The sequence below is a fragment of the Catharus ustulatus genome, chromosome 9 (assembly GCF_009819885.2).
Source record: "Catharus ustulatus isolate bCatUst1 chromosome 9, bCatUst1.pri.v2, whole genome shotgun sequence".
Classification (NCBI taxonomy): domain Eukaryota; kingdom Metazoa; phylum Chordata; class Aves; order Passeriformes; family Turdidae; genus Catharus; species Catharus ustulatus.
Window position 1 is genome coordinate 22,432,539 of NC_046229.1, and position 16,138 is coordinate 22,448,676.

The 16,138-nt window shown below is 40.4% G+C and overlaps 1 protein-coding gene across 12 annotated transcripts in view; it reads left to right on the forward strand.

The window, feature by feature from the left end:
- NTNG1 (netrin G1) overlaps window positions 1-16,138 on the forward strand; it is a 150,532-nt gene that overhangs the window by 59,358 nt on the left and 75,036 nt on the right. For all 12 annotated transcript variants that reach the window (XM_033068148.2, XM_033068152.2, XM_033068153.2 and 9 more), the window contains exon 3: window positions 4,043-4,683. In XM_033068148.2, the coding sequence (XP_032924039.1) occupies window positions 4,043-4,683 (641 nt within the window). The remainder of the gene's footprint in view (window positions 1-4,042; window positions 4,684-16,138) is intronic.

A 16,138-nucleotide genomic window follows, 5' to 3' on the forward strand; every position in this document is an offset into this window, starting at 1 on the left:
GTGCTGCTCCTGGAGAGGCTTTTGGTAGGAAAATGTTGCTGCCCAGAGGGAGCAGGGCTAGCCCTGGCACCATCCCAACCAGGGACACCTGCACAGCACCTCCAACACCACTGTAAAAGTTCAAGCTGGCTGTGCTAAAACAAGCTAAAGTCAGCCCTGCTCAGGAGCTTCTCAGGTTTTTCCAGCCAGGGCTGAATTGGATCATGTGGTACAGCCACACGTCCTCACTGTGCCTGCAAATCAGGAACCTCCTCCTAAAGCCAACACTTACTCTATGTCAGTATTTTCTGTAATATTTTCAATTCCATGAGTAGCCAAAAACAAAATAAATAGCTGCTTAATTTGCCTGCCTGCAAGGAGCTATCTAATATCAATCTCCATTACTGCTGGAAAACAGCAGGTTTCTTTTATGTGGCCGTGGTTGTGGTGTTGGGAAAGACTCAGCTACCTTTTATGCTAATTGGCAGTAAAGTGTTTAGAAGTATTTATCAGTATTTAATTATTTAGAACTCTCCTAATGGCTTAAATATCATTTTGAAAAGTTATAAATATTTCCCACCTTGTCCTACTGAAGAGCTGTTTCTTGGAAGGCTTAAATGAAGATCTATTTACAGCTGCCTGCTAGGCACAAAATTACTTAGACATGCTAATGCTCTGGTCCTTCAGATGGCCCCAACACAGACTGAGCTTAGTTTTCACAAATTGGGCAAAGTTTGTCTTTGTTGTATTCATTTTACTGAGACAAAAGTCTTAAAGAGGATTATTGTAGAGATCAAGGCATTAAAATATGTAACTAATCCCAGTTAAATTAATTGCTTTCATAATAACATGTACTGAGGGACATTTGTGTAGAGCAAGACCCTTTTAGACTGTTTTGGTAATGTAAGTATGACTTACCATGCAAATTACATTTAAGATTAATTAGAAGCAGTTGAAAGCCAAGTTGCTAGTAGAGAAAATGGGAACCTGATTCCAAGCTTCTGAAGCAATAATTATGTTAAATATTTCAAAATTACATCAGCAATTTCCATGTCAGTAGACAGAGGGGAATTTATATAAACTCATAATTTCTCTCCTCCTGTTAGAATTCAGGACATTTATTTTATTGGCTTATAATCAGCTTAGATTTTTTTTCTCCTAATTTTCTTTTTTGAGCACTTGAACTCCACACAGGTTATTTTGTGTCGTCAAATCATTCACCTCTTAAAAAAGAATCCTGTACCATAAAATTAAAATAATAATTCAGTTTATTGGTGAGGATATGCCTGAAGCTTTTATTCGGATTCTCATTTGCAGTGATGTCGTTACCCCAGTTTCAGTGGCAGTTTGTGGCACCACTGGTACCATTGCTAAGAGTTTCAGGTGCAGAACAGGAGAGCACCATGATTCTGACCTATTTCTCACAATACTCTGCCATTGATTGGAATAGTCTCATCTTTCCCTAAAAGGCTCTGTACACAGAGCTGTAGAACTACATTTCAGTAGCAAGCTAGGGCTACCAGCTCTCAGGGTCATGCTGTATTCACATTAGCTTGTGGGGTGTTTTTGGAGCCCTTCTCCCAGTTATTCTCTGATTCTGTTGGCACCTCAGCTTTTGCTAAAAAGCAAAAGATAAAAGGCAAAGGGAGTAAAATAAATCAACTAATACAGAGAAAGAAACACTACATCCCATACAAGCTGGGTTAGCTGCTGGAAGTCATAAAACATGCTTCCTCCAGCATCCAGGGACTAAGGGATCAGAGTGGCTTTAGTTTTTAGCACAAAGAGTCACAGCAGACCCAGTGGTTGCTTGTGGAGCAGGAAACTAAAGCCATCCCTCTGCAGTGCTTAAAGCACTGTCTGGCCGCACAGGAGCATTTATTTGTTGAGTTTTGGTACCTGTGACTGCTCAGTGTGGTTATTCTTGCCAAATCAAAAGCAGAAGCGTAAAGCATATAGGTTAGAGATACCCAGATAAAAGTGACCAGGTTTTTCTGGGTAGCCTCAGACAGGTGTGATTTATGCAATCTGAACATCTTCTGATAAACTGATATTTGCATATAGCCAAAGGGTCTGGAGCCTTACAGATTTCACAATATGTATATTTCCCCTGAGGAAAATAGGCCTGTGTAAGTTAGCAAATTCTGGCTTTTGTATCTAATATATTAAATGGAGCTTAAATATTTAAAAATTCTGTGTTTTCTCTCTTCTGCTTGAAACTTACTTTTAATTTTCACTGTTTTATTCAAAAGGAAGGCATAGAAATAGCAACTGCGAGCTTGAAATCAGAGCTATAACAGATTATAGACAATATTTTGCAGAGTATTTCCAGTTACAGCTGCATGCTTTGAAGCTGTCAGTGTAACAAGCAGCATGCTGGTTTTCAAATAACCCTTTTTATTGTCTTGTAGTTTTTTTTCCTAACTTCCAGTCCCAGTGAATCGTTGTCAGTTTTAGCTTTCAGCTGTATTAACAAGAAAGACAGAGAAAGAAAATAGTGTTTTCCAGCTCAGGTAAGAGGAATTTGCCAGTGGGGAGGTCAAAGTGAGTGCAGAAGTTCTTTTTCTTGTGTGTCATGGGAGTGTATCAAGGAGCAGAGCAGTGGCCAAGGTGGAAACTCATGTTTGAAACCTGTTTTCCACACTGGATAGCATTGAGTCTCTTCATTGCCCTCAGGCATTGAGATGGAGAGAAGTATAGCTGCAATTATAAGAAAAGGTTGATCATCATGCCAGGGCTTGGTCTCTTTTCAGGGCAGGTGCAGGAGCTCTGATTAATGACAATAACAGTTACATTAATGACCTCATCGAGCTCTGCTAGGTATAGGCATGTACATATTTTCCCCCAGCAGTGCTGACTATCAGTAAATAGAGGCTTCTTCCACAGCCTGAGTGTCAGGCAGAGGGAAGGATACAGAGCAGCAGTTCTTCTCTGGAACAAACACAGAATGAACAAGTAGCAAAATACTAATGTACTGTTGAAAGCTGAAATTAGGTATACGTGATTCAGTGCAGCCCACAGGGTCTGATATCTTGGCAACTGCTGCAAGATATCCCCAATCTGCAGACAAAATAGCCTTTGTGAAGAAGCAGAAGATTGTAGTGTGAAAGTTAATGCATCAAAAGGCTAGAAAGAGAATAACTCACTTTCACCTTGCTTCAGAGGACAAGCAGCAGTAAAAGCTGTGCACTGTAGGCAAGCTTTTTTTTTGTTGCTGTTTTTAACTCAACCCTCAGTTCAGAGCTCCAGCCACCTCGGCAGTGTTCCAGCTGGAGCCACTGACATCTCCCACGTAATCAAGTGCTGGATTATCTTGTCCTGATAAATTGAACCTGGTGCCTCATGAAAAGTCTTTTCTGAAGTACTTTGGTACCCTGTAATAAGATGGCAGATACCTGAATCGAGCCCCAGAGCTGACAGAGCACTGTTTTTCTAATGGCTTTTGGTGGCAAGTGTAAATGTTTTAAGGCAAGGCAGTGTTGAGCTGGGAGCACAAGTTAAGCATGATAAATTTCCCACCTGGGTGAAAGGAAACTTGAAAGTGTACGGAATACTGGCTCATACTGAGTACACACAGGCTGCACTGCTAACGAAATACACCTGCCCTACAAATTAGTTCTTTTTTGGGCAGAGCTCTGTGGAATATGCTTGTTTCAAAAAGAAATTCTCTTTGGCTGCTGCATCTTTCTAAGAAGAGTTGGAGTTATTGAGTTATTAGAGCTATTGCATACTGGTCTTAGTCTCTCTGACTCAATCCCTGGTCCAAGTTGTCCAGGGTAAATAAGCTTTTTTCTTTCTTTAACATATACCAAGAAAAATGTTTCTAGTACAGAAGCACAGATGCTCTCTATGTTGTGTTTGTACATTTATTTTTACAGGTAAAACAGCCAGGATGAATCTCTTTAAGATAAAGTTATTACTTGCACATTAAATTTTATATTAAAGTTTGTTTTTTCTTTCTTGGCTTCTCTCCTGGAGAAAAACAATCCTCAGTCAAGAAACATCTTATGTGCCACACTCACCTCTGTGGTGCCCCTTGTAACACTGGTTTGCTCTTTTCCAGGGGAATCCCTACATGTGCAATAATGAATGTGATGCGAGTACCCAAGAACTGGCTCATCCTCCAGAGCTGATGTTCGATCTGGAAGGAAGACATCCCTCCACATTTTGGCAGTCCACAACTTGGAAGGACTATCCGAAGCCTCTTCATGTTAACATTACACTCTCCTGGAACAAAACCATTGAGCTTACAGATAACATAGTCATCACCTTTGAATCTGGCCGTCCCGACCAAATGATCCTGGAGAAATCACTCGACTATGGACGAACGTGGCAGCCCTACCAGTACTATGCCACAGACTGCTTAGATGCTTTTCACATGGATCCAAAATCAGTGAGGGATTTATCACAGCACACAGTCCTAGAAATCATTTGCACAGAGGAATACTCTACCGGGTACATGACAAATAGTAAAATAATCCACTTCGAAATCAAAGATAGATTTGCTTTTTTTGCTGGACCTCGGCTTCATAACATGGCTTCTCTTTATGGCCAGCTTGACACCACCAAGAAGTTAAGAGATTTCTTTACCATCACAGACCTGAGAATAAGACTGCTTAGGCCAGCAACTGGTGAAATATATGTAGATGAGCAACATCTGGCACGCTACTTTTATGCAATTTCAGACATAAGGGTATATGGAAGGTAAGAGAATATATAACTTTAGAAACAGGCTATGTGTTTGATTTGAGAAGGTACTCAAAACTGCTTATTTCCCCAAACAAGATGGTATTTTCTGCCAATGTTCACTGGAAATCTAGAAAGCTGAAGGCCATTACTGTCATACCAGATGTTTTCAACTGAGTGGCACAAGGTCTGTGCCTTAGATCTTGAGCCCTGGGTCTCACAGGCAGGATGGCTTTGGTTCATGTGTTGACTCAGGAACTCGCCCTAGCCGTGGGACACCTTCTTCTCTTATGTAGTTGGTGTCTGATCCAGTGGCAGTTAACTGAACACAGAGATACTGTTTTATCATTTGACCTTTCCAGGCCTCTGATGTGAGCTGTGATTGATACAGCAGCCCTTGCACAAACCCTTCCCACTAGGTCTGGCTGTGAACAAGAAAAGCAGCGGAGATTAGAGTCCATTCCTTGTATTTTAATTAGCTCTGAAATGCAGAGAAGCTGAATTAAAGTGGAAAAAACCCAGCAGTGTTTTAGATAGACTGATTTGAATATAACAAAGATGATTATTCAGCTGAGTTCAAGACAAATGCTTCCCTCTAGGGCAAGCAGTGGCTGGTATCAAGTGCTGTAGTCCCAAAAATAATAACTGCAGTGACATTCCTATCAGGAAATTTTATTCCCACCTCAAACTAGCAATTGACTGATGCCCTCAAGCAGGAGAGTGATCCCTTTGTATGGGTCTTGGGTGCCAAGTTGTTCAGAAGAAATAAGTGGGATCACTTCTATTAGCAATTCACTTGCCAGTCTGATATACCTTTTCTTCCTCTTCTGTTTCTCCTACATAGGATTTAAGACTTCCTTTTTTTTAAAAAAAAAAAAAAAAACTTTTTAAGAGAATCTAAGTATCAAAACAAACAGAAAAGCTTATCTATCTTGGAAGGCTAGGGACTTACTTTGCAGACTCAGAACTGTGTGAAAAAAATAGCAACAGTGATTATATAAAACAGTGCTGGGTGTAGTTTTATTATTCCTGTGGTGAAAATCAAAATCATCAAAATACATTTTTTAAAACCAGAGTTTTAATATGCAGTTACAGTCTTCTGTGTCCACACCAACTGTATATCCATACAACAGAATTATTAGTACAATATTTGAAAATCTAAGGTAAATGTTGCTGTTTTAAGAATTCTTCTTGCAATGCTCATTAGTTACCTTGTAAATTATTTTTCAGAAGTCTCTTGGGAGGGCTAAGTGGATCATGAACAGCTTAAGATATTGTTTGAAATAGTTTGGTACAATTAGCCTCAGTATAAAAAATAACACCTATTTAATGTGCATATTTTCTCCATTGGGCTCCAAATAGGTTAGCTCTACTGAGGCATCATATCAAAGCTCAGGATTTGTAGGTCCTTAGGCTTTAAGGAAAGCCTGTTCCTCCATCTGAAAACCCATTTGGAGCTTAGTCTGACTTCAATTACATTATCATTACTTTATCAAAGAAAGCATCTGAGGGATTAAAAAAGAGTGCATTGCATGCAAATTAGAAACAGAAACCTTCTGAGCACATCTGGGGCTCACCAATCTTGTGAAAAATTATCTACAGAAATGCAGCGTGACTGCACAGAGAACTTATCTGATGCTGATGCTTGTTGTCTAAATGCTGCAGTAATTGGACACATGCTTTAAAAGAAGTATCTGATGTGTAATGGTACCTCACTAGATTAGATTTATGTGAATTCTTATCACTTTTCTGCTAATGAGAAGAACAGCTCTTTTGGGATTTGGTGCCATTTCCTTCAATATCTAGTGAGCCTTCCTTGTTAAAGTCTTTAGGGCTTGCTTGCTGCTGAGTAGCTGCAATACACAGCCCCTGGTTGTTTAGTTGTACCAGTTGTAACTTGCAATAAGCCCACTGTTAACTGGTTTTAAGTACTTTTTGTCTCTTCCAGAAACTTTATGGCCCCTCTCCACAAGAGTCTCCCAATCAACATTCCCAGCATGTGGCCTGGCATGCTCTGAGCATGGGAACCAGTGGAGGGAAGCAAGGGTTACCAGAGTAGTTGTGCCACTGCATCCAGTTCAGCTAAACTTTCCAGCTCTTGCTCCTTAATTTGGAATGTTAACTGGAAATTGTTACAAAAGTATTTTGTTTTGCTACCAAGATTCATGTTCTGGGCTTTGAGACCCAGCTATTTATATAAATTTGGTAAAACTAGGCTAGATTATTCCGTGAAGACAGGGGCACAAAGGGAGGTTGCCAAGAAGCTTGACATATAGTGGCTGAGGGATACTGGCAGACACACTTTAAAGCTAGTTCTTTATCTTAAAAACATAACCTGTAGGTCAAGTATAGTTAAAATCACTAAAGCTCACAATAGCATATTTCTAAAGGCAGCATAAAATGTAATTTGTTTCACACTGTGTTCTGAGCATCAGTGACAGTGAAAAGCATCTATCTTAAAGCCACTATGTTAAATATACAGGATACTGTGGTGGTTAACACTTCACAGTGAATTATAGGTAGGAGATTTGCCCACTTAATATAGGTTTGTTTTGTCATTGCTTTGCATTTTGCTGTGAAATAAGCCTGATGTATGCTGCACTAGCGATGAAAACCTGTGTATTCTCAGTGAATGCCTTTCCTCCTCTATTACCACCTGTTTATTCTTCTTCAATTTACCACTTCCATTTTGTATTTATTAAGGTGATGAAAAAATGGAAACGTGGCTGTTAGCAATTTCAGCAACCCCATTGTGCTCACATTATTCAAGAAACCTAATAATCCACATGAAGTAATTCTGACTTACTGATGGTCTGCTTCACTAAATCAGGGCGATTTTTTCTAGTGACTAATGGGTGATGCAGTGTGCCAGTACCTTAATTAAAGAGAGCCTCTCTTATTCTTGATCTTATTTTAATTTACAGGGTAATACTACAATAATATCACTAATGGAAGGTACATTAAAGGGCATAAAGTAGCATTAACTGTATTAAATTATGGCACTTGTGTTAATTAACTGCTAAAGCAAGATGGTCCTAACAGCTAGAAAGGTCGACTAATGCATAAATAAAGTCTTCTGGGATGGGAAGCTAAGGAAGAGCAAACAATTTCTCCTCGTCTGGCCTTGCTGCAGAGGATCAGAGGGTGTCCTGTGCTGCAGTCCCAGGAAGATTCCTTTCACTGTGCTGCCTGCAGAGATGGCCTGACCTGTCTGCAGGCTCTGCCTGTCTTCAGTTCCATGTGAAGGACAGTCCTGGCAGTAAGCAGTGAGGTACAGCTCCCAGTTTAAAACTTATTTTTGTAGGAGAAGTTCACTAAAATGCTGATAATAATTCCTTTGAAGTAAAGCTAAAGGTTCCTAGCAGATTTTGGATCAGACTGCTGAAGGTTTAACCATGTTAATTTTAAAATACTTTTTGCTCTAGCTGTTATATTGTCAGTGACATGTACATTTATACACTGCAAATTAACTGTAATTTGGGATGCTTGTAAAAACCATGGTCCCAGTGGGTAGCAGAATGACTGGCTGGGTAAAACAAAGGCTCTTATTGCTTTTGAATGATTAGGTTTTGATCTAAGAGCCACCAGTCTCTTTCTGACACCAGAATATCCAGTCTCTGCACAATGCTATTAAGCCCTTTGGAATTTATTTTTATACTCTTCTCGCCTTGAAGCTTCTGTATTTAAGCCCCAGGGTTTTCTGACCGTGTCTCATCTGTGGTTGCAGTTCCAGCTGCAATAGAAACCTCTAACTCTCAGTACACAAATGAAAAGTAACCTCAGTTTTAACACTTCCTTGCTCTCACATTATCTCTTATAAATTTAAATCCATTTCAGCATCTGAATGAATTAATCTGAAGGAAAATATATTTGCTGCTTAGGGGGTTGGGTATTTTTTGTCTTCTTGGTCAGCCTGCCTGTCCTGCCAGCTGTGAGCCTGACCTGCTCCTGAGGCTTTGGTGGATTTGGGGGGGTGACTCCACTTGCCCTGAGTGGGAGCTCACCCTGCAGCTTCAGGCAGGAGGTTCCACAAGGCTCTATTGGATCCCATCTTCTGGCTTATTCTGCAGATGCAGTCTGTGGATGGATTAATTGGAGTAAATCTCTTATGTTACCCTGTCATACACTTGGCAATACTATATGATAATGTCTCTCTGTAATTTACCTAAAAGCAGAACTTTGCCCTAGGGAAGTGATAATATATAGAAATCCTGTAGTTTTATTTATAAGAGAAAATGTTTTCATTGATGTTCAGCTCAGAACCAGACCATCCATACTAAGATATGTAGGCTTCAAGCTCCTAAGGAGACAACTGAATACCAGCCTTGACTCTAGTATTTATTTACCATACTCTCTCTTCTACAGGAACACTTGCATAAGCAGCTTTTTTCCTTTGGGATTTTCACTAGTATTTTGAGGGAATCTAGTAGTTTCCCTGATTAAATTATGAACTCATTAGAGAACAGGAAATAAAAAGAAACATTTGTATTTAAGAGCATGTCAGTTGCTCTTAAGTCCCAAGTGCAATTTTTGCTTTTTTTAATATATCTGCTGTAATATGTCATTAAGGAAAATGGTCCTTCATTTTCTGTAAGCAAACCTAGGATCATCAGGAACTGAAATAATTAAATGGTCAGGGTGTTTATTCACACATGAGCAGTCTCCAGCGGTTTACTCAGTCCTGGGTGGGTTTTACTCCTGCCTGTGTTTGGATAATACTGATGGCAGTGACATAAGTCCTGTCCATCAGCTCAGAGCAGCCTCAGCCTCAGTGCCTGGAAGGGGAGCAGAGCAGTGGAGTCTGAATTCTGTCTAGGACTCTCATTCTGTTACATGCTTTTGAAATCAGTGTTTTTAAACCACCAGGCATCACTCACCACCTTTGCTTATTAGTATCTAGTCATCTTTTCTTTTTTGCAAGACATCAAGTATTTCCATACTGATCTTCCCCAGCCATCTTTCAATGAACTCAGTATCATGCACAATCAGGGTTTTTGAGGAGAGGCACCAAGCTTTTTTGTAGTATAATTCATTTTGCCATTGAATATTAAAAGAGTAGAGATAAAAATCCTGATGAAAGAAATGAGGATTTTTCTTTCTGTATTGCTTTGTATGCTGAAAAGCAATCCAAAGAGCCTTTCTGAATAAATTTAGTGACTCCAATAGGTTGCAGAAATTTTCTTTCCTTTAAGCTTTTCATTTGAAAATACTGCAATTTAATGCAAACACTGAAATAAGCTTAAGGATCTCCTTTATCACATACACAAATGATTCCTGGCTCAAGGATGTCCTTCTGGTTGAAGTTAAAGCTGGAGTGGTACAAGATATTATCACATTGAAAGTTTAAAAATTTCCAACTATTTCACAAGTAATAGGAACTACCATTTTTTAAGTGTGGGGTTTTTTTGGCAGGGGGGAGTTTATGTTCTGATCCTTTCCATGGGTACCAGTGTGGTGCTATTGCCTGCCATTAGTTTTGTTCATGTCAGTACCTGATCGCATCTGCTTAGGAGCTGATTTTTCCTGGACACTTCTCAGTGTGTGAAGTGCCTCAGAAAGTAGTAGATGAACCCAAAATATCCAACTTTCTGTTGACATAAGTGATCTCTCTCTCTCTCTCTTTCACTGTTAATTTTTTTTGGGGGGGTGAGGAGTAGCTGTAATAAATAACCCATCATTCAGCTGTGATCTAGGGAAATATCTGAAACTAAGAAAATTAACTCCACTGCCTTTCCTCTCATTTTCCTTTAGAACAGTACCATAGTATGCTCTGTGTCAGTCCCTATATGTTTAAAGTTAAGTATTGAAACAAGAGACCAGTCCTAATACCAGTTTCAGATGCCATCCTGTAAATCAGGAGTAATTTGAGTGAAGTTACCCTTATTAACCCATTGAGTTTCAAATGCATGTAGGAGGAATGAGGGAAAGCAAGTGATGAAAAGGAAGGCAGGACAGAAGGAAAAAAGGGCAAAAAGGAGGGAGGGAGGACAGAAGTCAGAAGGCTATCCCAGCTTTTGTTTAAAAAAATAATGAGAAAAAACTCGCACCTCTCAGTCTGTTCATCCTGTCTCATGTCTGTATGATAGAGCTGATGTAAAGCAGCCAATTTGTTCAGTCCAGTGATACAGTCACACCTATTCAGAAACTAGAAAGTGAATAAGAAAAGGCTCAGGTCTAGTAGTATCATTATGTGGGGTCTGCAAGACCCCTCCTGCCATTTTCTCTGGAGTCCACCTCTGGGATTTTTGTGCCTCAGCAGTACTAGTGACCCATGCACAAAGGGAATCATCACTTTTTTTGATCACAGCAGGCTGTCATGAAAAATCCTCAGGAAAACACAGGTGAAGCATATTGTTAACTGGGCTGAAAACTACAGGGTAAGTTTTCAACACTGCTGTAATTCTGTTCCATAGATTATCATCTTGTTCGTGGAAGAGTAAGGAAAGAGCCTCAGAAACAAATGGCAATGCTGCAATTTTAGCAGGCAGCAACAGAGTCAGGGAAAAGGAGTCAAGGAGTTACACTGCAGGTCGTATTCCCAAGAGAAAGTCTGGCTGCTGACGCATTCAGGAAAGCATAATGCTGGCTGCAGCCCTTTGCAGGAGAATGGGTTGTGTCCCAGGAGATTTGCAGGACATGGTGGAAATGAAAGGATGATGAGTAGCAAGAGGTGTCCTAATGGCATTAGGAGGGAACAGGAGCTGCTGAACTTCTTGACATACTGCCACTCCTGAATGAGACCACCTGTCTCAGCATACTGAGTCCTTGGAGCCTTAGAGTCAGTCTGTCAACAGCACCTGGTTGCTCACACAACAGTTCATCCAGACTTTTATGCTGGAAATGCTGCTATACTCTGGAGTAACCCAGCTGCACTTCACTAACAATCATTTTTACATATCAGGGGTGATGGCAACCATTTTGAAATAAGCTAAAAAGTGAACAAATGCCATTTCAGAATAAGGCAGATAATCCATAGCTTCATACTGTAGGTTACATCTGATCAGGCCTTGGGACATACCGTGGATAGTGTGATGCATGACACATACACCTGCCCATGTTCTAGTTGTGCAGGGCAGGTTTCTAAAGTTGTGCTCTTCCTCTGAACCCTTGAGTCTATCTTCTGACTTTGATGTTCACGTAAATGTCAGTAGTTTTCTGCTGCTTCGTTGCACACTCCCTTGATGACCTTGTGATACTTTTCATTTTCTCCCTTAAATCCATTTCTGTCTCTATGGTAGCTCTGAGTGCCTTTCCTCTCTGCCAAGCAGCATTCCCACTTCCACCCTCTCCAGATGTGTGTTGTCCTGTAATATGAGCCAATAATTGATATAGTAAGATTTATAAAGTACTTTGAAATACACTTAAGAAGGATTGGTAGAGAAGCACAATGGATTGTTATAATCTGTCCTCTGTGCACCATCATTCATAAAAGAGGCATGTAAGGGAGTGCTGGTGGAAATGTTAATGATACCAATACTGTCCCAATGGTGAAGGGACATGATGGTTCACATTCAACTGCCACCAGTATTTCTGTTACACCACTGTTAATTAAACCTATTAACAACCAAGAAGATAAAATTTTATTACAATAAGGATATATACATTGAGATATACATCTTCACACTCAACTAATTAGTTACCATCGACTGTTTTTACTTTGCTCGGTGACATGTGGTATATAAATCATTACAATATGTTAAATGCAAATGGTTGGTAATAGGGTAACCATCTGCTCACTGTTGGAAAGTTAGCAGAGGAATATAGTAAGCTGTCCTTCTAGTAACGATGCTAAACTCACATCCCTGAAATACCAAATATCTAAAAACAGCTGCCTCCACTAATGCCAACACTGCTAATACGTCTCTTACCCTTTTCATTTTCAGAAGTAAACCACATATTGTAAGAGGTAATTTTGTTCTTCAGCTTGAACTTGATTTCAAGGCTAGAGTCTGTAACAGCAATGTGAACCAGCGTATTGGAGAGCCTGATGTTTTCCTTATACTGTGTTGAGTGCTTCTGAACAGGCAATAAATAATCAGGCTGCACACTTTTCTCAGGACATCTTTTCATCCACAAATATAATTAAACCCCCTTCCTCCCCTAACCCCGACTGCCAGGCCCTTTTTCATGGATGACATTACTTTGTAAGTGATAGATAGGCGGCACATTGCTGTCTGGTAACGTATTACACTAGAGACCATCCAAGGGTGCCTGCCTTCTAATAACCTCCCATGCCCCAGGAGCATTAAAGATCACCACTGCAAAGAGGGATCAATTATTTTGCCACAGATGTGAATTATCAGGGCCTGTCACATACCTTCGTGATGAGGTTTCCTGGATACCCAAGTGATAAACTAATGTGTGGGGAAATCATCCATGGGACGAGAGTGAAGAACTGCCTGCCAAAGTTGAGGCTGTGCCTTCAAGCCAGAGCAGCTCCTTCACTCCCTACCCATTCAGTCATCTGCTGGTCAGGGTCACTATCACAGTGCTGACGTGCTGGCTCCCCCACCAGTAATATATTGCACTATCACCTATCAGAGAGATTAATATGTTCCTGTATTGAGTTCCCAAGATGTGGCTCTCAGCATTAAAGAAGCTGAGGAATTAATTTGGCTTCCACTGTCTGAATGGAAAAGAAGTTTGTGATTTCATCGAGTCAGAGACTCGTGCTGCCGTGGCTTGCTCAGACCATGTTGGGAGCGAGGACTGGTGCTTGTTCAGGAGGTTACATCTGGCATGGCAGTGTCTGATTTAAATTGTGCTTCCAGGGAAGCACCTGCAGGGGAAGAGGCTGCAGGAGAGCTCATTAGCCTGGCAGTTTCTCAGTTCCAGAATGAATTACAGAATAAGATGTGCGGTCTACAGGGTCTCAAAAAGCTGGGGCATTGTCTAGGTGTGCTGTCCTGCAAAGCTTTCCAAGTTTAAAATGTTACAAGGAGGCATTTTGTGCTAACACATTTTCCTTTGTTACCTTGCAAGAAAAGAAGCACCAGCTGCAGGCTGCACGTGTTTGGTGACTCCATTTTGGTTCACAGTGAACACTTGCCTGTTTTGAAATGGGGTGTCTGCACTTTAAAGTTATTGGGAGCATTTATAGACAGGGATGTTGTGATGAGCAGCACTTCATAATACCTCAAAGGCATGGTGCCAGAGCTGGGAATTTGATAAGCTGAGGTCCTGAATTGGATTCCAGCAATGGTCACAAGTTTTAGGAAGCACTCATTTGAAATTGCAAGCAGAGGAAAAACAGGATTCTTTCTCTTTAATTACATTAGCTTTATTGAACTGAAGCATTGCTTCAGTTCCCAGAACACTTTATATATATTTTAATGCAAGATACAGTATTTTACCAGACACAGAATGGTTGCAAGACTGTTTATTGTTTCTGACTTTTATATGTGGCAAAACAGATTTTCCTTATTTTCCCCTTTAACTCTCTTGTGCATTAAGGATCTTTAGATGTTGGGATGGTGTTTACTGAAATTGTTAGAACCATAGTAATTTAACTTCTTTGATTTGGTAATGGCTCTACAGTGCTTTGGTTTAGGCCTGTTCCAAAAAGCAAATCCAAGCACATGAACATGCACTGGAGTCCAGGAAACTCTTGGCAATCTTTTGTGCAGGAGACAAAACATGAAATTCCTTCCCTCAGCAGCTGATCTTTTTCATTGGCCTGAGATTTTTCTTGTAGTTATTGAACTGTGGGCATTTTTGTCCCTTAGATAGAACTAGAGCTGTTGATTTTGCCATGCAAGCATGACCATGTATTGGCTTGGAAAAGTTTTGGGGATTTTTTTCAAAAAATTACCATTTCTGCCCCGCAGCTAGAGCACAGCAGGTCCCACAACCTTCTGCTCCCTTGGGGGAGTGCAGACAGCAGGAACAGGGAGCAGCTGTGGCAGTGGGGCCAGGGGACAGAGCTGCAGTGTGATAAGGCATCTGTTTTGTCAGTGACCCACTTGGGGAAATCCTCCCTCCCTGGTCCCACACCCTGCATACCTGCAGCTGCTCGTTTCTCCCTGCCTTTGATTCTCTTTTCCATGATGTGGTCATGACTCTTTCCGTTGTAGCACGTGTGGTTCAAAGAACAAGTGGAAACCTTCAGGAGGAACATCTACCTTTACAATAAAAAAGCTATTATACTTTGTCAATGCAGAAAACTGCTTATCATTTAACAAGCTTCATTAAAGATCTTGTGTTTATGGAACCATGCCTTCCTTCCTTTGAATGCCCCTGAAATAATTCTTCCAGCAGGACAGCAAAACAGCAAGGAGCCAGTTACATTTTTAATCACTTGTGTCCCATAGGAACTGCAGTCTGCCAGCAAGGGCAGCTCCTTCCTCTCTGCAACACAGGAGAAGAACTAAAAGATGGGAAGCTGTGGTTTGAGAATGGTGGGTTACAGTTAGTAATGAGCTAAAGATCAAACAATCTTGAGTATCATTAACTGCTAATACTCTACTACTGAAAATGTTTAACCTAATCCAGAAGCTAGACGGGAGGAGGGTTGGGCAGGGGTGAATAAAGGGCTTCATCATCCTTTTCTGTTTGTTTTATTCCTGAGTGGTGAAGGGGGAGTGGAGAAAGAATTGGATTGAATTAAAAGGAAAAATATTATTTCACTTCCTCTATAGTGTACATGTCTTGAAACAGTCAACAGTGTAGAACCCTTACACACCCAAAGCACTTTGCATCATTGTACCTTCTCATCAGGTAGGTCAGTTAAACTGCAGGAGTAACCCTGTGTGGTGATTTTTTCCAACAGGAATCCTTCCAGGTGTATGACAGCAACGACCTCCATTCTGACATGTACAAATATCTCATGCTTTAGACTTGATGCCTTAAAATACATACCTGAAGTTTTTGTTTTTAAAGATACTGAATCGCTATACTGAGAGAGCATATCCTGAAATACCTCATCTTTCCAATAGCTACTTTTGGAAACTAATGCTGACTTTGTGGTCATTTGGTTTGTTTGTTTGTCTGTTAGTGCTTCATAAAATATAGATGCTTTAAATAGGAGAGATGCGAGACAGCGATACCACGGGAATGACCAAGGGTTCTGTGTTTTGATTCCAAAGGATACACTTTTAATGTTCCCTGGTTTCCTCTCTGTACACTCATACCATGGTTTGACTAACAAATGCACAAGAAGTGTGTGGCTGACATTCAGCCTGCTTGTGAATTGTGGAGAGGAGATACATATGCTCGAAAGGCTTCATCCAAAGAGCAACACTTGATGCATCACTCACAGATTTTTAGAGACATTTGGCATTTAAAATTAAATTATGTAACAGTGGTTGAGTGCTGACTCTTGGAAAAAATTGGAGAGGGATTTTGGAAATTTTGACTGTGTTTTATTATACCAGGACTTTTGAAATATCTCTTGCACATATTAGGACCACAAAGAAAGCTTATTGTCACTGAAAAAGATTCAGCAATTCAAAATGGGCTGAGTGTATGTTGTAAC